The sequence below is a fragment of the Pseudophryne corroboree genome, chromosome 4 (assembly GCF_028390025.1).
Source record: "Pseudophryne corroboree isolate aPseCor3 chromosome 4, aPseCor3.hap2, whole genome shotgun sequence".
NCBI lineage: Eukaryota > Metazoa > Chordata > Amphibia > Anura > Myobatrachidae > Pseudophryne > Pseudophryne corroboree.
This window is the reverse complement of record NC_086447.1, coordinates 196,704,944-196,729,874: the sequence shown is the minus strand read 5'-3', so window position 1 is coordinate 196,729,874 and position 24,931 is coordinate 196,704,944. Positions and strand designations below refer to the sequence as shown.

General features: G+C 47.6%; 1 protein-coding gene and 1 long non-coding RNA gene across 6 annotated transcripts in view; one reads left to right on the top strand and one right to left on the bottom strand.

Annotated features, from left to right (window-relative positions):
- PLEKHB2 (pleckstrin homology domain containing B2) overlaps nt 1–24,931 on the bottom strand; it is a 153,248-nt gene that overhangs the window by 52,431 nt on the left and 75,886 nt on the right. The window contains exons 1-2 of one of the 5 annotated variants that reach the window (XM_063919555.1): nt 2,151–2,206; nt 1,085–1,157 (exon numbers count right to left, since the gene is read on the bottom strand). The exons of 1 other annotated variant lie outside the window; for it this stretch is intronic. In XM_063919555.1, coding sequence (XP_063775625.1) covers nt 1,085–1,145 — 61 coding nt within the window. In that variant the 5' untranslated portion in view covers nt 1,146–1,157; nt 2,151–2,206. Of the gene's footprint in view, nt 1–1,084; nt 1,158–2,059; nt 2,125–2,150; nt 2,207–12,539; nt 12,670–24,931 lie in introns of those variants that run through there. 3 more of the 5 variants (XM_063919554.1, XM_063919558.1, XM_063919556.1) reach the window with 3 other exon arrangements.
- The window catches only part of LOC134911256 (uncharacterized), a 115,099-nt gene that overhangs the window by 51,240 nt on the left and 38,928 nt on the right, over nt 1–24,931 (top strand). The window lies entirely within an intron of this gene.

The window sequence follows — 24,931 nt, the reverse complement described above, 5'->3', positions numbered from 1 at the left end:
ATGGAGTACAAGCTGAAACAAGTTAAGGTGGGTACACACTAACAGATATATCTGCAGATCAATTGATCTGCAGATATATCTATGGACGGATCGAGCAGTGTGTTCAGCATACACACTGCTCGATCCGTCGGGGACTGACGTCATGAACTGGGCGGGCGTGTACACACGCCCGCCCAGTTCAGCTGTCAATCACCGCCGGCCGCCTCAGCATGTGTACGGGCAGTTGGCCGACCGCCCCGTACACACACAGCGACGCGCCAATATATCGGTAGATATATTGGCCATCGGCTGTGCTGCGCGGCCGACGCGATACGTCTGTGAACGACGGAGTTCACAGACGTATCGGCCGTACACACTGGCCGACGGTCCCGCGATATCGACCAGTGTGTATGGGCCTTTAGATTTCCCTTGCAATTTCTCCCATGAAGCATTAGCACACAAATACATTCTACTTAACACTGTTGGTAGACCTTCATCGCTATAGAACAACTGCACATACAATGAATCTCTGCATTGCTTGTTTACTGGGGTTTAGTATGAAATACCTACAATCAAAATCCTGACGGTCAAAAAACCGACAACAATTGCCGGCGGTCAAAATACAGACAAAGTTAAAATACCAACATTTAGAATGTCTACAGTTCAAAAAGTCAACACAAGTATTTTATTGTTTTTTGTGTGTATGTCGACATAGGTCGATATGGACACTGTACAAGTGTACCCCGTGTGCTCGCCATGCTTTGGGCACAGTGTCTCACAGTGCTCGGCACACTATTATATTCCCCCTCCAGGTCCACTGGGATGGTAAGGTATGAACAAGTCGATTCAATGAAAAAATCATGAAAAACTCATGTTGACTTTTTGACTTGTCCACATTTGAAAATGACGGTATTTTTACCTTGTCTAAATTTTAAATGTCGGTATTTCGACCTTGTCGGAATTTTGACTGTCGGTCAATGGTTGTCGGTATTTTGACCATCGGGATTTTGATTGTAGGTAAGTTGACAGCATCCCGTTTACTGATAGCATGACTATGGATAAATAGGTACATTGTTGCAGGTAGCCCACATTGCAGACCACGTACCTTTCTTTTGCTTCTGGCTCAGGGCAAGATCAAGGTCCTCTGGTGTTTGCTTGTTGTCCATATTGAAAGTGCTCTGTTACAATGATGTATTGGAGAAAAACACGAAGAAATATGGCAGGAGAACTGAACTGCTTCCAAATAAGCTGATGCTCTGAAAGAACTGATGCTATGAGATATTTTCGTTCTGAGCAAATCTTGGTTGTTGGGTTAGATGTTTACATAACATAGTTGTCACCCATGAGGGCTGCTGCTCCATGGGCAATTCTGAATCATTAGTTGCCACTGCATAGTTGATGTAACTCAATAAAAATAATAATAATAATAAAGATGAGCTTTTAAAGTACAAGTGTAATGGGCCCTACTCACTGGCCGAGGTGCCCGACGGCCGATACGGCCGACGAGCGACCCGGCGGCGGGGGGGGCAGTGACGGGGGGAGTGAAGCTTCTTCACTCCCCCCGTCACCCGGCTCCATAGACGTGCAGGCAAATATGGACGAGATCGTCCATATTGGCCTGCATGCACAGCCGACAGGAGACCAGCGATGAACGAGCGCGGGGACGCGCATCGTTCATCGCTTAAGTCTCCACACTGAAAGATATGAACGAGATCTCGTTCATTTATGAACGAGATCGTTCATATCTTTCAAAATATCGGCCAGTGTGTAGGGCCCATAAGAAAACCTTTCTGTCATCTTTATCTTTAAAGTAAGGGATAATTGTTTATAACACATATTTGTTTATTGTGGTTCTCGACCAGGCCCGGGTCTACTAGCAGTCTGTTGAAGAATTTTTGGATTGCTGTATTTCTGTTAAACAAGGTAGGACTTATTGATAATTATGTAAGGCTACTAACGGAGGTGGCATGAAGCCAAGTAATGTCATCTCCAGCGATAGCTTTCCTAGTGAGATATTGCCTATTTAAAAAGGACAATATCACCATTGATAGTGGGGAACAATTGTTAGGAATCGACTTACTGCAGAATCTACTCTACAATCCAGTCTGGTCCTGTACTGCTGTGGAACTACAAGCACCAGCAACCCGGGTAACTGTGATCAAGCTTCATACCTTTACCAGCTACAGTGTGCTCCAGCCCTCTGCAGTAGAGACTTTCCTCCAGGTGCATCTCGTTATCTGCACCTGTTCATCAGCCTGCAAGCTGCCAGTGTTATTCAACCTGCACTGAGGATTTCAACACTTGTCTCCTGCAACTGTTACCTGGCTTGCTATTCTCACCATCATCCCTGCTGTGTTCCCTGATCCAGGAACCATCGGTTTCCAAACCGATACATCGATCCCCTGATAAATTGTTACATACCATACAGACTTTGCCATAAGACTTTCAACTTCTTTACTACTTATTCATTATTGCATATCCTCTGTTACCATCAAGTATTCCTGCTGCCATACTATCTGTTAAAACTGTTTAATAAACAACTTAGCGCACATGCGCAGGAATCCTATCCGGCCTCCTCGTTTTCTCCATCCTGTCTCCACTGACCCACTAGCGTCCCCTCCGGGAACACAAACTAGACAGAACCTGACAGTAATTCCAAGGCCCATGGACTCGGATGGTGGTCAGAATGTGGGGTCAGGGGCCTTACAAAATCTGGTCTCCCGCTTGGATGGTCAAGAGGCTGCGCAGCAGCAGATGTTCCAATTCCTGCAAGGAATGTCCTCCCGTCTCGATACACTACAACAATCTTTGCCCAGTGCTCTCGTTCCTTCAGTTCCAGTCACCCCTGCACCTGCAAGTTCAGCGGGTTCTCCTTCACCGGCTGCATCAACTCCAGTGTCACGCTTGCACCTGTCCGTGCCCAGCAAATATGATGGCAGTCCCAAGTTATGTCGCGGGTTTCTTAATCAATGTGAAATTCAGTTTGAGTTGTTATCACACAATTTCCCCACGCCAAGATCCAAGGTTGCTTACATTATATCACTGCTCTCTGGAGCAGCCTTGAGTTGGGTGTCTCCTCTGTGGGAGCGTGCTGACCCTCTCATGAATAACTATACCGAATTTGTGTCAACCTTCAGACGCATCTTTGATGAACCAGGTCGCGCAACATCAGCTTCTGCAGATCTTATCCAACTCCGTCAAGATACCCGTAGCATGGGTCAATACGTCATCCAGTTCCAGAAGTTGGCCCGCATTGATTCAATGGAATAACCAAGCGCTGGTAGCAGCCTTCTGGCATGGACTCTCTGATCGAATTAAAGATGAATTAGCCACTCGTGACATTCCTGAGCAATTATCAGATTTAATTTCTTTGTGTATCAAGTTGGACTCTCGCATTCGCGAACGCAACAGTGAGCGTGCTCGTAGTGAGCTCCGCAAGCCGAGAATGGTACCTCCGACACAATTTCAGCCTCCATCTTCTGATGAGCCTATGCAAATTAATAGGTCCCGCTTAACCCCTGAGGAGCGGTCGAGAAGACTTCGAGAGAGACTGTGTCTTTATTGTGCGGCTACAGGTCACCAAATTAATTCTTGTACAGCGCGTTCGGGAAACGCCACATCCTGACTTGTAAAGGAGGAGTCAAGTTGGGATCTTCTAGACAAGCTCCTTCAAACCAAGACCTTATCCTTCCTGTGACTTTAGAGACTAGGGCTGGACTTCAGTCTGTATCCGCGTTAGTGGACTGTGGAGCTGCTGGAAACTTCATTACTCAAGCTGCAGTTGATAAGTTCCGTCTGCCTGTCTGCGAACTAACATATCCAGCCTATATCACTGCAGTGGATGGTAGCCGAATTTCCAAGGGTTCCATCTCTCATCAAACCAAGCCAGTTGTTCTGGGAGTCGGGTTCCTGCATTCTGAATTAATTGAGTTCCTAGTCATCCCTAAGGCAACCCAGGAGATTGTTTTGGGTATGCCCTGGCTCCAGCTACATAATCCGCAGATTGACTGGTCCACGTTACAACTGACTTCTTGGGGATCTCATTGCCATCAGTCCTGTCTAGCCCAAGTTCGTCCTGTAAGGTCTTCAGAAGTTAAAATTCAGTCAAGTCTCCCTGTGGCCTACCAAGATTTCTCTGACGTCTTCAGCGAAAAGGCCGCCAATGTTCTGCCGCCCCATAGAGAGTGGGATTGTCCCATCGTTCTCATCCCCGGCAAGAAGCCACCTAAGGGGCGTACTTATCCGTTATCTGTACTTGAAACCGAGGCAATGAGTGAGTACATCAGGGAGAATTTACAGAAAGGGTTCATCCGCCCTTCGTCCTCGCCCGCCGGAGCTGGTTTTTTCTTTGTTAAAAAGAAAGATGGAGGATTACGTCCGTGCATCGATTATCGGGGGCTCAACGATATTACCATCAACAATAGTTATCCATTACCTCTCATCACTGAATTATTTGACAGAGTCAAGGGAGCCCGCAATTTCACTAAGTTAGATCTCCGCGGTGCCTACAATCTCATCAGGATCCGAAGTGGCGATGAATGGAAAACTGCCTTTAACACTCGGGATGGTCATTACGAGTACCTTGTTATGCCGTTCGGGTTGAGTAATGCCCCAGCAGTGTTCTAGCACTTTGTTAACGAAATTTTCCGTGATGTCTTGTATAAATATCTTGTAGTCTATTTGGAGGATATCCTTATCTTCTCTCAAGATCTCTCCTCGCATCGCCTTCAAGTTCGTGAGGTCCTCCGACGTCTTCGTGAGAACCGTCTCTACGGCAAGTTGTCTAAATGTACCTTCGAAGTTCCTTCCATACCCTTCCTGGGGTATGTAATTTCCGGATCAGATCTCCAGATGGACCCGACAAAATTAGAAGCTATTGCTAATTGGTCCACTCCGAGTACTCTCAAGTCCATTCAGCGATTCTTGGGGTTCGCTAATTATTATAGGAAGTTCATCAGAGGATTCTCAACTCTCATTGCTCCTATTACCAGCTTAACTCGAAAAGGGGCAGATCATTCCTACTGGTCAGAAGATGCCTTGGCTGCGTTTCAGAGAATTAAGCAGGTTTTCATGTCCGCCCCTGTTCTGTCACAACCAGATATTAACAAGCCGTTCGAGTTGGAGGTAGATGCTTCTACAGTGGGAGTTGGAGCTGTTCTCTCCCAAGTAGGGATGGATGGAAAGATTCATCCTTGTGGGTTCTTCTCTCACAAGTTCCTTCCTGCGGAAGCTAATTACTCCATCGGTGACCAAGAATTACTGGCGATCAAGCTGGCCCTTGAGGAGTGGAGATATCTCCTGGAAGGGGCAAAGTATCCATTTAACATCTACACGGATCACAAGAACCTGCTCTACTTAAAGGCAGCCCAGTGTCTTAATCCTCGCCAGGCCCGGTGGGCAATGTTCTTCTCTCGTTTCAACTTTAAGCTTCATTTCCGTCCAGGTTCTCAGAATACCAAAGCTGATGCTCTGTCCCGTTCTATGGGATCCGAAGAGGAGATTCCCGATCCATTTCCTCATTCCATTTTGAATCCAGTTGTGTTTGCCTCATCTCAAGTTACTCCTGTTCCGCCTCCTGGCAAGATTTTTGTTTCCCCTGAGCTTCGTTCTAAGTTGTTGTCTTGGGCTCATCAGTCTAAGTTCACAGGACATCCTGGTGTCCTAAAGACTTTTAAGTTCCTGTCTGAAACCTACTGGTGGCCTAAAATGAAGGTCGACATCAAGGACTTCGTGGCATCCTGCCCCAAATGTGCCAAGCATAAGACTCCCCGTCAGTCTCCGGCAGGTCAGTTACAGCCGTTATCAATACCCAGCCGTCCCTGGTCTCACCTGTCCATGGACTTCATCTCCGATCTACCCTCCTCTCAAGGATTCAACACCATCTGGGTAGTTGTCGACAGGTTTACCAAAATGGCCCACTTTGTTCCACTCCAGGGCCTTCCCTCGGCTCCAAAACTTGCTCAAGTCTTCCTACGGGAGATCTTTCGTTTACATGGACTGCCCACTGAAATTATATCTGACCGTGGAGTTCAGTTCGTAGCAAGGTTTTGGAGAGCCCTCTGTTCTGCCCTACAAGTTAAACTTAAGTTTTCGTCAGCCTACCACCCTCAGACGAATGGGCAGACAGAAAGGGTGAATCAAGAATTAGAGACCTTCTTGAGACTTTATATTTCCTCTTCCCAAGATGACTGGGTAGACCTGCTTCCCTGGGCTGAATTTGCTCACAACTTTCGCTATCATACTGCCACGGAGACCACCCCGTTCTTTGCTGTATATGGGCAACATCCTCGTGTTCCAGATTTCCAAGATCTACCAAACATCGATGTTCCTGCAGCCACTTCTGTTCTAAATCAGTTTTCGTCTACTTGGAGGAAAATTCATGTTTCCCTTAAAAAGGCCTCAAGCCGTTACAAGTTCTTTGCTGACCGCAAAAGACGTGCAGTTCCCAGCCTAAAACCTAATGATAAGGTTTGGCTTTCCACCCGGAACCTTCGTCTCAGAGTGCCATCAATGAAGTTTGCACCACGCTTTATTGGTCCTTTTTCCATTGACAAAGTCATCAGTCCTGTAGCGTACAAGCTCAGATTGCCTCCTTATTTGCGAATACCTAATGCCTTTCATGTCTCTCTCCTTAGACCCTTGATCCTGAATCGTTTCCAAAAAGCTCTTCCCATTGGTCCCAAAGTACGAACTCAAAGGGGCATTGAGTTTGAAATAGAGAAGATTCTGGATTCTCGTTGCCTGTACGGTCATCTGCAATACCTTATCGACTGGTCCGGCTATGGTCCTGAGGAGAGGAGTTGGGTAAATGCTACAGATGTCCATGCTCCAAGGTTGATCCATGTTTTCCACAGAACTCATCCTTCCAAGCCACGTGGGTTTTCGGTGCCCACTCGTAAAGGGTGGGGGATACTGTCATGAATCGACTTACTGCAGCTGCATCTGTCCGCCGGTGCGGTCTCCGTCTGGGGCTCCCATGTCTCGCTGCCACTGGTCACCTTGTCGCCAAATGTCATCCTGGGCCTAAGGACACTCCTGTTGTCAGCAGGCGTGCATGCACGCCGCGTCCCCGCCGGGCCGCGGCATGGGTGCCGCCATGACAGTTCCCATCAGCTCCTTCGCATCGGCCAATCTGGAGCTTGGTCGCACCTCCCCATTCACTCCCAGCCAATACCTGCAAACCGGGGGTTATATCAGGAGCAGCATGTAGAGTCAGTCCTTGCCTTGGACTTCGTGTCATTCCTCTGACCTGTGTCACTGGCTCCGTTCTCCAGTTCCTCTGGGTTCCTACTCTGCCTTCCAGTCTGATCCTGCATTGCCGTGGAACCACAAGCACCAGCAACCTGGGTGCTTGTGATTAAGCCTCTTCAGTTCCTCTGTGAATCTACTCTACATTCCAGTCTGGTCCTGTACTGCTGTGGAACTACAAGCACCAGCAACCTGGGTAACTGTGATCAAGCTTCATACCTTTACCAGCTACAGTGTGCTCCAGCCCTCTGCAGTAGAGACTTTCCTCCAGGTGCATCTCGTTATCTACACCTGTTCATCAGCCTGCAAGCTGCCAGTGTTATTCAACCTGCACTTAGGATTTCAACACTTGTCTCCTGCAACTGTTACCTGGCTTGCTATTCTCACCATCAACCCTGCTGTGTTCCATAATCCAGGAACCATCGGTTTCCAAACCGATACATCGATCCCCTGATCGATTGTTACATTCCATACAGACTTTGCCATAAGACTTTCAACTTCTTTACTACTTATTTATTATTGCATATCCTCTGTTACCATCAAGTATTCCTGCTGCCATACTATCTGTTAAAACTGTTTAATAAACAACTTAGCGAACATGCGCAGGAATCCTATCCGGCCTCCTCGTTTTCTCCATCCTGTCTCCACTGACCCACTTGCGTCCCCTCCGGGAACACAAACTAGACAGAACCTGACAACAATAAAAAAAACTAATTCTTATTAGTGAAATAAAGAAGTTTTTCCTTTTGAATTTTTTTTCCCCCACTAATTTAATTTTTTTTATTTTGTATATACTGTAATCTGTAAATTTTTTCCAGCATAGCGCGCATTTGTAACCAGACCATTACGGGGTCACGAATGTATAGAAGAGACCCTGGCCGGCTGGTGAAGTGGTAAGTATCACCTTACCACTAGCAGCTAATATCACAAGGAATACTAAGGGGTATATTATTTACTAAAGTGTGGGTTTTAGAAGTGGAGATGCTGCCCATAGCAACCAGTCATAGTCTACTTATCATTTATCTAGCACCTAGATCTACATCTAGAAGATAATAGCTAGAATCTGATTGGTTGCTATGGGCAACAGCTCCACTTCTAAAAACTTGCACTTCAGTAAACTTACACCCAAATGTTCCTAAGCTGCATGGGTGATGTTTTTTATTTTTTTTGGTCTTTCGTTATCTTTGAAAATCTTTGTTATTGGGTAAAATTCATAAAGAGGCTCCTAAGACAGCTGCAAAATAAAAATATAAAAAATATATATTTTACAGGCTTTCAAAATGATGGACAACATAACAGTAATGTCAGTGCCGGCGCACGTGTGCATCCGAACGTACAGCAATTGAATTGCTCCGCGAGATGCCATCTAGTGGCTGCTGGCACGCAAAACACTTGAATTCCCCCATAGAGGTGAGGAGCAGCGTTAGCCTTTTATTAAATAGGATTATTCAATACACCAAGAAAGCCACTAGAGTGCATACAAGTATAGTCATTGCTTATGCTGGATATACTCACTACAATTATCTGTCCGGATTGCCCAATATCAGAGGATTGCCCAGATAATTGCAGTGTGTATGTGGTTGACCGACCCAAAAATATCGATCGGTCGGGCATGCTGGATCATCCAGCATGTCCCTCTGATGCAATATTTTCAAGTCGGCACATCGGGCAGTGTGTGCCCTACCGCGGATGACCAACAGACATTTTCCCTGTTCCTTCACATGGGAAGGAACAGGGAAATGTATCCTCGCTGAGCGTTGGGCACCGATATCACGTGACATACACTGTGAGAGATCTCACAGTGTACAGTATGTCCTGGATATAATCAGTGGCAGATAAAATGCCTGTCGATCTGATCAATTCATTCTCTGTATAGGCTGGAATTGTTTACTATTGTGTGGTATAGAAGATCTGCAGTATTTAGGCATACACCAAATGGTGTCATTAGGTCCACAGGTACAAAAGGTCGACAGGGTCAAAAGGTTGATATGACAATGGTCGACACACAAATGATCGAGACAAGTTTTTTTTTTACTTTGTGTGTTAAATTTTGTATGTTTGGTAATATGTGACAACCATCAATAAAAACGTAGACCCTCATGGGCGCACTTTGTTCACCAACCTTTGGGCAAGGTCTCGCTGCGCTGCGCTCGCCTCAGGTTACTATTCCTAATTGTAGCCCATTTGAATAGTAAATCAAGTAAATGTTGGGAAAACATGTAAAAACGCCAAAAAACATGTGTCACCCATTTGTGTGTCGACCATTAACATGTCAACTTTTTGAACCTTTCTAACTTACACCGTCAACCTTTCATCTGTCAACCTTTGTACCTGTCGACCTTATGTATGTCAACCATATGGTGTCGACCTATTGACTGTCTACCTATACACTGTCTATCATCTGGATACCAAGTCAGACAAGAGCTGTCCTGTCTCTATCCCTTTAGTTGTTTTACACATAGGAATGAGAAGCCTATAAGAACAGTAAAGGTAGAGGCAGACCCAGTGACACTACAATGCTCATCATGTACTCAGTAAATATTAATATGTCATTTTTTAGTCCACTTATTTTCAGCTTTAAAAATTATTCACTAATAAATCTTGTAAAATGCCGTTTATACAGGACAAAGAAAATTCAAGTGCACACCCTAAGGGGGTAATTCCAAGTTGATCGCAGCAGGAAATTTTTTAGCAGTTGGGCAAAACCATGTGCACTGCAGGGGGGGCAGATATAACATTTGCAGAGAGAGTTAGGTTTGGGTGGGTTATTTTGTTTCTGTGCAGGGTAAATACTGGCTGCTTTACTTTTAAGCCCAGTACCCACGAGCCGATGCAGGAGAGATGTGTGCTGAGCGGGGGGGGGGGGGGGGCGCTCATTTCATCCAGCGGGTGAAGTGAGCGACCCGCTAGATTGACCTGCATGCAGGCCAATCTAGCAGCAGCGATAGCGATGTGCAGGGCCGCGCATCGCTATCGCCGAGGGGGCTACACACGGAGCGATCATGCTGATATTCTAAGCAATCTAGTCAGATTGCTTAGAATATCGCTCCGTGAGTACCCCCCTTTACACTGCAATTTAGATTGCAGATTTAACTCACCACACCCAAATCTATCTCTCTCTGCAAATGTTATATCTGCCCCCCCTGCACTGCACATGGTTTTGCCCAACTGCTAAAAAATTTCCTGCTGCGATCAACTTGGAATTACCCCCTGAGGGCTGAAACACACTACCCGGCTTTTGCCGGACGGGAAAAAGCCGGACAGCTTTTTCCCGTGCCGGCATTGTAGTTAACAGTGTGAGGGCTAGGGTCCCTTCACACTGCACGGCCCCGGCCCGGCTGCCGGGTTGCAGCCGGGTCTCACCACTGGAAGGTCCGGCGGCCGGGCGGCCGCCGGGCCGTCTTTGGAGCCAGTGAACCGTGTGTGTGAAGGGGAGCTTTCACACACAACGGTTTTTTCTGAAGCCGTGTCTGATGCTGCGCATGCGCACAGCATCACACACGGCTCAAAGCCGTCCCGTGTGACAGACACTGCCGGTTTCTCCCGGATGGCAAAAAGCCGGACAAAGTTTGTCCGGCTTTTTGCCATCCGGGAAAAACCGGAGTGTGTGTTACAGCCCTGAGTGTCTAGGAATACTGATAGTCAAAAGATTATGATAAACTCTACAAATAGCTTGAGGTATATAAATGAAGTTCTTAGCACGTTTGTCCAAAATGTGTGCCCACCCACCACGTCAAGGTGAGCCCCATCAGATGCTAATGGGGGTCATTCCGACCTGTTCGCACGCAGCGGTTTGTCGCTGCGGTGCAAACGGGTCCAGAATGCGCATGACAGGGATCGCCGGGTTACGTCGCGTCCTACAAAGAAAGCGGTCGCAGAGCCGACCGCAAGAAGATTGACAGAAAGAAGGTGTACCTGGGTGTATCCGGACTGTTGGAGACCGTTTTCGGGGAGTGGAGAAGAAAACGCAGGCATGTCCAGCAGAACGGAGGGTGGATGTCTGACGTCAAAGCCGGCTCCAGCATCGCAGAGATCGTCGCACAGGGTAAGTATGTCCAGGCCTAGTCTTCTTCTGCTTGAATTTTTTTTAGCTTAGCAGGGCTGCACAAGCGATCACAGCCCTGCTAAGCTAAAATACACTCCCCCATAGGCGTGTACTAGTTGATCACAGCAGCAGCAGCAAAAAGTTGCTGGCTGCGATCAACTTGGAATGACCACCAATACTAACACATTAGTGCTAATATTGAGTCGCGCACAAAGTTGCTGTACAGTAGTAGCGTGCAGTGATGGAAGCCAGATTTAATACCTTATGCTGACATTAGAATCTGTAGGACTTATGTGGGGGTTTGCATTCCACCAAGCGGAAACCCGTGCTACCCATTGATTATACACCAAACGCCGCAATTGTCCTAATATGGCCACTTATACCAGCCCCATACTAGGTGCAAGAGATCCATCAAAAACAGGCTCCACTTCCCAGCATGCACACCCAGTACATTCCCATAAGTCAGGGTGGGTACATGCACTCCCTTTGTCACCGCCCAGTTCCCGTCCTGTAATGCCCTGTTTCTTGGAAAAGACATCTGAACAACTCCTTTCCCGTTCATAATAGGGTATGTGTGTGTGTGCGTGCGTGCGTGCGTGCGTGCGTGCGTGTGTGTGTGTGTGTGTGTGTGTGTGTCTATATATATATAGTGTATATATTAGAGATGAGCGGGTTCGGATGTAACGCCAGAATTAACGCCAGTTCGGTTTTATCCGGACTTTTCTTATTGGCTATCCAAAACACGTGACGTCTGTGAGCCAATAACATGCCGTTTTGAGAACCGAGTAAATTCGAACCCGCTCATCTCTAGTATATATATATATATATATACATACAAAGAATCCCGGCACTCCTCATGCAATCTGTTTAAGGTGCTGCGGTGCCCTCCCAGAGATAAATACCTCAGTGTATACAATGGAGAATGAGGGCGGCACTCACGCAGACTGTTGCAGGTGTAGAAAAATCAGTTTTATTGATCCGACATGTTTCGGGGACTAGCCCCGTCCTCAGGGCCCTGAGGACGGGGCTAGTCCCCGAAACATGTCGGATCAATAAAACTGATTTTTCTACACCTGCAACAGTCTGCGTGAGTGCCGCCCTCATTCTCCATTGTATATATATATATATATATATATATATATATACAACATCTATGGAGGCGGCACTCACGGCGAGTAAGAAGGAAAGGAGTCAGGAGTACTGTCAACGTTTCAATGTAGATAATTACATTTTCGTCAGGACAATTTAAACATACAAACATACATACCTAAATAGCCTCCTCTGATTGTGCATGATGCCGTCCGCCCGCCGCGTCCGCCCGTCACTTCCCGCTCGGTATAATGACGTCATCCACAGGCGCTGGCGTCCGGCGTCATGGCAACCAAGACGAAGCACACCTTAAACAAAGCAACACAAATACCAAAGTGAACAAGTGCTACCACACCACAAACTATAAAGAAATATACATATAACAATATAACAATCCTGTAACGAGAGTAAAAGCATTTGAAAAGCCTAGCCCATACTAAAATCATGTGTAATTATCTACATTGAAACGTTGACAGTACTCCTGACTCCTTTCCTTCTTTACTCGCCGTGAGTGCCGCCTCCATAGATGTTGCATATTTGGGAGAGACGCCTAATCTCTCTCTATTTGGAAGGCACCGGCAGTTTACATATATTTTTTCCTGTTTAGTATTGGAGTGCCGCCTGACTGGCTGTTATATATATATATATATATATATATGTATATATACATATATATTGTGTGTATATATATACATATATATATGCAAAAATGGGTACATTAGTTTCTGTGCTGCAAAAACTTTGTCTTTGTGCACCATTTGACTGAATCAGATAAAGAGATTTATCCGATTCAGAATCAGGTCCATTATATACATTTATCCAGGACTTCTCCATAATAGTTCTCCCTAATCTGTGGACAAAAAAAATCACCTAAGGATAGATGGGAGGGGTGCTACTACCCAGGGGCGGATCCAGAAGAAAATGAAAGGGGGGGGGGGCACCATGGAAGGGGAAGTACATTTGCGTGCGGCTTCGGTGCATGTGAGGTGGCGCTTCTTATACAATGCCCACAGTTGTAGCGCTCATTATGCAATGTCCACTGTACTGGTAGTGCCCCTTATATAGACCCCATAGTAGTGGTGCCCCTTATGCAATGCCTGTATTGCCCCCAGTAGTAATGTTGCCTGTAGTAATGCCAGCAGTCATTTAGTGAGTGTGGCCAATTAAAATGAGACGTGATACACAGACATATGCCCCCAATAGTGCAGTGCCAAATCCACAATTGCACCCACAGTGCCAGATCCACAATTGCCTCCACAGTGCCAGATCCAAAAATGCCCCCACAGTGCCAGATCCACAAATGCCCCCACAGTGCCAGATCCAAAAATGCCCCCACAGTGCCAGATCCAAAAATGCCCCTACAGTACCAGATCCAAAAATGCTCCTACAGTGCCAGATCCAAAAATGCCCCTACAGTGCCAGATCCAAAAATGCCCCTACAGTGCCAGATCCAAAAATGCCCCCACAGTGTCAGGTATACAAATGCCCCCACAGTGCCAGGTAAACAATTGCCCTCACAGTGCCAGGTAAACAATTGCCCCCACAGTGCCAGGTATACAATTGCCCTCACAGTGCCAGGTATACAAATGCCCCCACAGCAGGTATACTATACGAATGCCCCCACAGCAGTTCTGCAGCTGCTTACCGCTGCTGCTGCTTCTCTGCCGGCTCTGAGGGTGTCAGGAGGAGAGCGCGGCTATGTCTGGCGGCGTGTAGGACTTCAAACTAGCCGCCAGTTCGTGAGCCAATCAGAGCTCGCGGACCGGCGGCTCCTAATTGGCTGCCGGTCCGCGAGCTCTGATTGGCTCACGAACCGGCGGCTGGTTTGAAGTCCGCAACACGCCGCCAGATAGCCGCGCTCTCCTCCTGACAGCTGAGACACGCTGCCGCTGGACTGAGCGGCAGCGTGTCTCAGTGACACAAGCGGGGGGACACGGATGGGGCCACAAATGACAGGGGGGGCACGGGCCCGAGTGCCCCCCCCCTGGATCCGCCACTGCTACTACCAAGCAGAAGGAGTCTCTTCAAGTGTTCTTTATGGGCCTGATTCAGGTTTGTAAGCAAAGCAAAAAAAACATGCAACTTTGTGTATGGGACAAACCATGTTACCATGCAAGGGGAGCAAATACATTTCTATTTTTTTCTGTGCAGGGTTAATACTGGCTGCATTTACATGTAGCCCACAAATCTTATGCCGGGTCCACACTGGATGATTTGTGTATCTGGTGATCTCATTAGCGACGGTCAGGCATCCATACTTACCGATGCTGCCAGGGACGAATGATAGCAGGGAGGAGGAAGTGGGAGCCATCGCTGGTGATATCGCTCGTTGGACTTGCATGCATGGCCGATGTTGCTGACAACGTGTGGGAGCGCGCATTATCAGCTACTTAGTGCATACATACTAGATGATATTGTGAACAATGTGTCGGAATCGGGCGCATCGTCCACTATATCGGCTAGAGTGTACCCAGAATTAGACAGCTTTATTTTTACACTGCAATTTGGATTTCAGTTTGAACTCACACCACCGAAAGCTAACTCTCTCTACACATGTTATGTGATACCCCCAGAAAGACCCCCAGGAACTGCAGGGGTCACAAGCACAGCTGGGGTGAGTGCCGTAACTAGACATTTTAGCGCTGTGTGCAAGAAACAGCATAGGCGCGAACCCCCATATACAAAACAGAGCCATGCACGCCGTAGGCGCACGTCAAAAATATAGGGGTGTGGCTTCATGGGGAAGGGGCATGGCCGCAGAGCTCCCTTTTACACATTACATCAGACAAAGCTCCCTTTTACACATTACAGCAGGTAGAGTCCCCTTTTACACATTAGGCAGATAGAATTCCCCTTTTACACATTAGACAGGTAGAGCTCCCTTTTACACATTACGGCAGGCAGAGTCCCCCTTTTTACACATTGCGGCAGGCAGAGTCACCTTTTTACACATTACGGCAACAGAGTCCACTTTTTACACATTAGGCAGGCAGAGTCCCCTTTTTACACATCATGGCAGCAGAGTCCCCCTTTTACAAATTACGGCAGCAGAGTCCCCCTTTTTACACATTAAGCAGGCAGAGTCCCCATTTTTTACACAATAGGCAGGTAGAGTCCCCCTTTTTTTACACATTAAGCAGGCAGAGTCTGAGAGAGCGAGTGTGTGTGAGAGAGAGAGAGAGAGTGAGAGAGTGCGTAAGTATTTTACTTACCTGTGACCAGCTGGCAGGCCTCTCCTCTTCTCCTTCCAGCCCTAGGCTGCACTCTTTGCAATACAAAAGCCTGATGAGGGGAATGACCTGACTCAGGCTGGCAGTGTCTGAACTGACTTCATGTGTGGCAAGTTCAAAGGGTTGCAGAACCTTGCACAACATTGAATTCATTCTCCACTGCGCTTGAGTCAGGTGCATTCCCCCTCCTTTGCCTATATCGTAGGTAGCTGTATAGGCTTGAATGGCCTTTTGCTGCTCCTCCATCCTCTGAAGCATATAGAGGGTTGAATTCCACCTCGTTACCACCTCTTGCTTCAGATGATGGCAGGGCAGGTTCAGGAGTGTTTGCTGGTGCTCCAGTCTTCGGCACGCGGTGGCTGAATGCCGAAAGTGGCCCGCAATTCTTCGGGCCACCGACAGCATCTCTTGCACGCCCCTGTCGTTTTTTAAATAATTCTGCACCACCAAATTCAATGTATGTGCAAAACATGGGACGTGCTGGAATTTGCCCACATGTAATGCACGCACAATATTGGTGGCGTTGTCCGATGTCACAAATCCCCAGGAGAGTCCAATTGGGGTAAGCCATTCTGCGATGATGTTCCTCAGTTTCCGTAAGAGGTTGTCAGCTGTGTGCCTCCTATGGAAAGCGGTGATAAAAAGCGTAGCCTGCCTAGGAACGAGTTGGCGTTTGCGAGATGCTGCTACTGGTGCCGCCGCTGCTGTTCTTGCTGCGGGAGGCAATACATCTACCCAGTGGGCTATCACAGTCATATAGTCCTGAGTCTGCCCTGCTCCACTTGTCCACATGTCCGTGGTTAAGTGGACATTGGGTACAACTGCATTTTTTAGGACACTGGTGACTCTTTTTCTGACGTCTGTGTACATTTTCGGTATCACCTGCCTAGAGAAATGGAACCTAGATGGAATTTGGTACTGGGGACACAGTACCTCAATCAATTCTCGGAATTAACGGTGGATACCGGACACACGTTTAACACCACCACAGCTGCCAAGGTCTGAGTTATCCGCTTTGCAGCAGGATGACTGCTGTGATATTTCATCTTCCTCGCAAAGGACTGTTGGACAGTCAATTGCTTACTGGAAGTAGTACAAGTGGTCTTCCGACTTCCCCTCTGGGATGACGATCGACTCCCAGCAGCAACAACAGCAGCACCAGCAGCAGTAGGCGTTACACTCAAGGATGCATCGGAGGAATCCCAGGCAGGAGAGGACTCGTCAGACTTGCCAGTGACATGGCCTGCAGGACTATTGGCTTTCCTGTCTAAGGAGGAAATTGACACTGAGGGAGTTGGTGGTGTGGTTTGCAGGAGCTTGGTTACAAGAGGAAGGGATTTAGTTGGCAGTGGACTGCTTCCGCTGTCACCCAAAGTTTTTGAACTTGTCAATGACTTCTGATGAATGCGCTCCAGGTGACATATAAGGGAGGATGTTCCTAGGTGGTTAACGTCCTTACCCCTACTTATTACAGCTTGACAAAGGCAACACACGGCTTGACACCAGTTGTCCGCATTTCTGTTGAAATAATTCCCCACCGAAGAGGTGATTTTTTTTGTAATTTGACCAGGCATGTCAATGGCCATATTAGTCCCACGGACAACAGGTGTCTCCCTGGGTGCCTGACTTAAACAAACCACCTCACCATCAGAATCCTCCTTGTCAATTTCCTCCCCAGCGCCAGCAACACCCATATCCTCATCCTGGTGTACTTCAACAGTGACATCTTCAATTTGACTATCAGGAACTGGACTGCGGGTGCTTCTTCCAGCACTTGCAGGGGGCGTGCAAATGGTGGAAGGCGCCACCTCTTCCTGTCCAGTGTTGGGAAGGTCAGGCATCGCAACCGACACAATTGGACTCTCCTTGGGGATTTGTGATTTAGAAGAACGCACAGTTCTTTGCTGTGCTTTTGCCAGCTTAAGTCTTTTCATTTTTCTAGTGGGAGGATGAGTGCTTCCATCCTCATGTGAAGCTGACCCACTAGTCATGAGGAACATAGGAGAGGGCCTCAGCCATTCCTTGCCACTCCGTGTCGTAAATGGCATATTGGCAAGTTTACGCTTCTCCTCAGACGCTTTTAATTTAGATTTTTGGGTCATTTTACTGAACTTTTGTTTTTTTGACTTTACATGCTCTCTACTATGACATTGGGCATCGTCCTTGGCAGACGACGTTGATGGCATTTCATCGTCACGGCCATGACTAGTGGCAGCAGCTTCAGCACGAGGTGGAAGTGGATCTTGATCTTTCCCTATTTTACCCTCCACATTTTTGTTCTTAATTTTTTAATGTGTGGAATTATATGCCAGTAATATATCAATAGCAATGGCCTACTGTACCGTACTGCTATATATTATATACTGGTGGTCAGCAAAATTATACACTGTCCTACTACTATATATATATATACTGCGCACAAAAACTTAAATGCACCACAGGTATGGATGGATAGTATACTTGACGACACAGAGGTAGGTAGAGCAGTGGCCTACTGTACCGTACTGCTATATATTATATACTGGTGGTCAGCAAAATTATGCACTGTCCTACTACTATATATATACTGTGCACAAAAACTTAAATGCACCACAGGTATGGATGGATAGTATACTTGACGACACAGAGGTAGGTAGAGCAGTGGCCTACTGTACCGTACTGATATAATTCTGGTGGTCACTGGTCAGCAAAATTCTGCACTGTCCTCCTACTACTGTATATACTACAATGCAGCACAGATATGGAGCGTTTTTCAGGCAGAGAACGTATAATACTGGTGGTCACTGGTCAGCAAAACTCTGCACTGTCCTCCTACTATATAATACTGGTGGTCCCCAGTCCCCACAATAAAGCACACTGAGCACAGATATTTGCAGCATACTGAGCACAGATATGGAGGGTTTTTTAGGCAGAGAACGTAGATATTTGCAGCACACTAAGCACAGATATTTGCAGCACACTGAGCACAGATATTTGCAGCACACTGAACACAGAAACTGAGAGAACGCCAGCCACGTCCTCTCACTATCATCTCCAATGCACGAGTGAAAAATGGCGGTGACGCGCGGCTCCTTATATAGAATATGAATCTTGCGAGAATCCGACAGCGGGATAATGAAGTTCGGGCGCACTCAGGTTAACCGAGCAAGGCGGGAGGATCCGAGTCTGCTTGGAACCGTGCAAAAATGGGTGAAGTTCGGGGGGGTTCGGATCCCGAGGAACCGAACCCGCTCATCACTAGATTCCATATAAGGAGCCGTGCGTCGCCGCCATTTTCACTCCAGAATTGGAGAGTGTAGAGAGAGGACGTGTCTCTGTTCTCAGTGTACTCAGTGTCCGTGTCTTGTGCTGCATCTGTCCAGTCACAGTGGTTGTGTCCTCTGCTGCCATATGTCCAGTGCTGCTGTATAAGTCCAGTCCAGTGGTGCTGTGTTGTGCTGCATCAGTTCAGTGGTGTATTGTGCTGCATCAGTCCAGTCACAGTGGTGGTGTCCTCTACTGCCATATGTCCAGTGCTGCTGTATAAGTCCAGTCCATTGCAGTGGTGCTGTGCTGTCCTGCATCAGTACAGTGGTGGTGTGTTGTGCTGCATTAGTCCAGTCACAGTGGTGGTGTCCTCAGCTGTCATATGTCCAGTGCTGCTGTATAAATCCAGTCCAGTGATGCTGTGTTGTGCTGCATCAGTCCAGTGGTGGTGTCCCTGTGCTGCCGTATATGTCCAGTTGTACTGCCATATATGTCCAGTGATCTTGCCGTATATGTCCATTGATACTGTCGTATATGTCCAGCGGTACTGCCGTATATGTCCAGCGGTACTGCCATACAAATCCAGTGATTCTGTTGTATAATTCCAGTGATACTGTCGTATAATTCCAGTGATCCTGCCGTATAAGTCCAGTGATCCTGCCATATAAAATAAATCCAGTGATCCTGCCGTATAATTACAGTGGTACTGGCGTATAAGTCCAGTCCAGTGATACTGCAGTATATGTCCAGTGATACTGCCAAATATGTCCATTGATACTGCCGTATATGTCTAGCGGTACTGCCGTATAAATCCAGTGATCCTGCCGTATAATTCCATTGATCCTGCTGTATAACTCCAGTGATCCCGTCGTATAAATCCAGTGATCCTGCCGTATAAGTCCAGTGATCCTGCCCAATAATTACAGTGGTACTGGCGTATATGTCCAGTCCAGTGATACTGCCGTATATGTCCAGTGATACTGGCAAATATGTCCATTGATACTGCCGTATATGTCCAGCGGTACTGCCGTATAAATCCAGTGTTCCTGCCGTATAACTCCAGTGATCCTGTCGTATAAATCCAGTGATCCTGCCGTATAAGTCCAGTGATCCTGCCGTATAATTACAGTGGTACTGGGGTATAAGTCCAGTCCAGTGATACTGCTGTATATGTCCAGTGATCCTGCTGTATATGTCCATTGATACTACCGTATATATGTCCAGCGGTACTGCCATAAAAATCCAGTGATCCTGCTGTATAATTCCAGTGATCATGCCGTATAATTCCAGTGATCGTGCCATATAAATCCAGTGATCCTGGCGTATAAATCCAGTGATCCTGCCGTATAAGTCCAGTGATTCTGCCGTATAATTACAGTGGTACTGGCATATAAGTCCAGTCCAGTGATACTGCCGTATATGTCCAGTGATCCTGCTGTATATGTCCATTGATACTACCGTATACATAGGCAAACGCAGGGGGGGTTTCCGGTTGCACGGAAACCCCCTTCCTCTTGGCAAATGGCTCAAATTATGACAACAATAGTAATGGTAAATAATACTATTACTAGAACTGCCGCCACATCATGCAGTTTTTGGGACAGCAGAGCTGCTGCACATGCCCAGATGCCCAGTGGTAGCAGCTTCTCCTACCAAGTTTGCTGTGTGTGTGGATCTGAGTCCTCAATCAGTGCACTGGACCAAAGAGTAGCTACCAGGAAGAAGAGACAGGCGCATTACCATAAGGTGGAAGAATGTGTTCTTAGAAAGTGCAGTACTGGTTCTATTATGTTTGTGTATTTATTTATTATGTTATGTTTAACCTTTTTCTGACCACTTATTTATATTCTTTAAGTGCGTTTGATACAGCCTATACTAGAGACCATCTATAGTGTTACATATAAATACTGTATTCCATACAGTGTTCTATTCAGTGTATAAAAAGACCAATGTTCAGAGTCATTACTAGGTTCTTCTACCGCTCCCCCAAACTCCTGCACTTGCTCCAATGTTCTGCAGAGTGGGAGATTGTGAGATTGCATTTGTAAACCCCCCTCAAGAAGTCCTGCGTTTGCCACTGGTATATGTCTAGCGGTACTGCCGTATGAATCCAGTGATCCTGCCGTATAATTCCAGTGATCCTGCTGTATAATTCCAGTGATCGTGCCATATAAATCCAGTGATCCTGCCGTATAACTCCAGTGATCCTGACGTATATGTCCAGGGGTACTGCCGTATAAGTCCAGTCCAGTGGTGCTGTCTTATGCTGCATCAGTCCAGTGGTGGTGTCTTGTGCTGCCATAAGTCCAGTGGTGGTGTCCTGTGCTGTATATTATTTACTCCAAATAAAAGGATTATATACATTACTTATATTATTATCCAAATAATTTTTACAGGGTTTGCCCTGTGTTGTGTAGGGGTACGCTCCTCTGTGCTGCATATTATTACAATAGCTCCAAATAAAAGGGTTATTATTATCCAAATTAATCCAAATTAATATTACAGGCTTTGCCATGTGTGTTTGGTTTAGGGGTACGCTCTCCTGTGCCACCAATATTGTGCGTGTATTACATCTGGGCAAATTCCAGCATGTCCCATGTTTGTGCCACACACTTGCGTCGCTTAGCTTACTCATACAGCACCTCTTTTTCTTCTTTGCATGATGTGCTGTTTGGGGCCTAGTTTTTTTAAGTGCCATCCTGTCTGCAACTGCAGTGCTACTCCTAGATGGGCCAGGTGTTTGTGCTGCACACTTGTATAGTTTAGCTTAGTCATACAGCTACCTCATTGCACCTATTTTCCTTCTTTGGTGCTGTTTGGGGCCTATTTTTTAAATCTGCCATCCTGTCTGACACTGCAGAGCCACTCCTAGATGGGCTAGGTATTTGTGCCGCACACTTGTGTCGCTTAGCTTAGTCATACAGCTACCTCGGTGCAACTTTAAGGCCTAAAAACAATGGCCCTCATTCCGAGTCGTTCGCTCGGTATATTTCATCGCATCGCGGTAAAATTCCGCTTAGTACGCATGCGCAATATTCGCACTGCGACTGCGCCAAGTAATTTAACAATGAAGATAGTATTTTTACTCACGGCTTTTTCTTCGCTCCGGCGATCGTAATGTGATTGACAGGAAATGGGTGTTACTGGGCGGAAACACGGCGTTTCAGGGGCGTGTGGTTAAAAACGCTACCGTTTCCGGAAAAAACGCAGGAGTGGCCGGAGAAACGGAGGAGTGTCTGGGCGAACGCTGGGTGTGTTTATGACGTCAAACCAGGAACGACAAGCACTGAACTGATCGCAGATGCCGAGTAAGTCTGAAGCTACTCTGAAACTGCTAAGTAGTTTGTAATCGCAATATTGCGAATACATCGGTCGCAATTTTAAGAAGCTAAGATTCACTCCCAGTAGGCGGCGGCTTAGCGTGTGTAACTCTGCTAAAATCGCCTTGCGAGCGATCAACTCGGAATGAGGGCCAATATTGTGAGGTGTTCAGAATAGACTGGAAATAAGTGGAAATGAATGTTATTGAGGTTAATAATACCGTAGGATCAAAATTACCCCCAAATTCTGTGATTTTAGCTGTTTTTAGTTTTTTTTCCAAAAATCATCCAGATCCAAAACCAAAACACGAAAGGGTGGTTTTGGCAAAACCAACCCAAAACCAAAACACAAGCGGAGAACTAGAACCAAAACACAAAACACGAAAAGTGCCCGCTGCACATCTCTAGTTTTTACCCAGTTGCTTGCTTTTTGCTTTATTTACAAGCATGAATCAGACCCTATATACACACATACAGAGAAAAGTGGGAGCTTGGATTGCACTCCTAAACATAAAAATAGTTAGAGGTGCTACCATGCTGAGATTTGTAGTGCCATGCAAAAAAAAGAAAATGGGGAAGCCGATTGTAAAACTCTAATAATTGTTTATCAAAATTGCTTTGACTATCAGTGTTTTTAATGCTTAAAGTGTGTACCAGCATTTTCTTTTTCCTGTATGGCACTACAAATCTCAGCATTGTAGCATCTCTCTTAATGGGCCTTACTGTGCATGTAACGCATGCACCTGTGTAACGCATGCACCTGTGTAACGCATGCACTCTGTGTAACGTATGCGCTCTGTGTAATGCATGCACTCTGTGTAACGCATGTACCTCTGTGTAACGCTTGCACCTTTGTGTAACGCTTGCACTCTGTGTAATGCTTGCACCTTTGTATAACGCACGCACCTCTGTGTAACGCTTGCACTCTGTGTAACGCATGCATCTCTGTGTAACACTTGCACCTCTGTGTAACGCTTGCACCTCTGTGTTACGCTTGCAACTCTGTGTTACGCTTGCACCTCTGTGCAATTAGTACCGCAGCAAGACACAGTATAAGTTTGGATGCAGGGGGTGTGGATTTAAGTGGGTGTTCCTGGGAGCTAATAACCGCTCACACAGTACGCCATGTTAAGACAGAGAAACTGCACCTGCCATAGAACCGGTGCACGTTTCAATAGTAATGTAAAGATGTGCCCTGTGGGCACATCTGTGTTGCTGTCCCTAGCTGGGGGCAGCGCTGGGGCAGCTTGTCTGTCCCCAGCGCTGGGTGCGTGGCGGCGGGTGTCCGGTGCAGGGATTACCCTTTTCCCTGCACCGGACAGGAGGCTGCTGGAGGATTCGAATGTTGGCGCCCTCCGGGAGCCAATCGCGGCTCCCGGAGCGGCAGCCAGTCAGAGAGGGACGCGGCGAGCCAATCGGCGCTCGCCGCGTCATAGGCCCCGCCCCCGGCGTCTGACGTCAGTCGCCGGGCGGGAGCCGAAGGGACGGAGCACGCGGAAGAGCGCGAAGAAGAAAGAAGACGCCGCGCGGAGGAGAGAAGGAGAGCCGGACGGGGAGCCAAGACGGCGTGGACGAAGAAGACGGCGGCCGTGGGGAGAAGAGCTCCGGTGGCCGCTGAAGAGGCCGGAAGACGTCGGCCTGCAGGAGGAAGATGTCCAGCAGCGGCTGGACGCGGAGGAGAGACGGCGGCGCCGCTGGCCAGGACGGGTCAGCGGCAGAAGAGAGTGCCGGAGACCCCGCGGATCAGGTGAGGCCTCGGTGAGGCAACCTTCACCGCCTCCCCCCTTCCTCCCTCGACCACCAGGGACGGGCATTAGGCCCGAGGGCACAATTCAGGCACTAGGCCTGTGGCGCAGCTAGGAGTTTGGGGGCCAATATTTGATTAGGTGGTTTGGGCATTAGGCCCAAGCCACCCTACCCCTGTGGCACCAGTTAGGCGGGCATTAGGCCCGAGGGACAAATCAGGCAATAGGCCTGTGGGCAATAGAGGGCATTAGGCCCTAGTGTGTTTTGGCCAATTAGGGAGTATTAAGGTGACCCTGGGCACAAGGCCCAGGTCACCCAACGGGCAGCAAGTTAGGCGGGCGCTAGGCCCGTGGGCGAAGTCAGGCCTCCGGCCTGAGCGCAGTCAGGGGGCGCTAGGCCTAGCAAGTAAGTACCCCCCCAAGGTGAATAAAGGTGGCACTGGGCACTAGGCTCGGGCCACCCGGAGGTGTTTAGGTGGGCAGGCCGTGTGGCACCCACCCCCTTCCAGCGGCAGGTAGGGATTTAAAGGGACAACACCGTGTGATCTTGCATTTCCGATATTGTGATGTATGTTGTTACCGTGCAGGGCAAATTGTCTGTGTTTGCATAGTTTTGTTGCACCACACCCACAGAGCTAGTTTGAGGGCTCTGCTGTTGTAGTTAGTATAGGGTGTGACACTAGGGTAGAGTTAGGCCCTGCACGGCTGTTTCTCTTTGCCTCCTTACAGGGACCTGTAAGTGGAGAAGATCGGAGTGCAAGACTTGTGACGGTGAGTAGCATCCGTGTACGTTTGTCCCTTGTCTGTCCCCGAGCGCCGGAGTCGGGATTGCTCACGGACGTGAGAATCCTTTTCATCACACTACGTGCGAAAGCGCGAGTGTGTGAAATCTGGGTGGCTGTGGCTTTGTGCCGGTGATGACCATTCACCCAACCGGTGAAGGTCGCGGTCACCCCTGGGGTATCCCCTGTTCCAGTGGAAGAAGGGTCGATACCCCCTTTAATGTAAACCATTCTCTCCTCAGCTCGG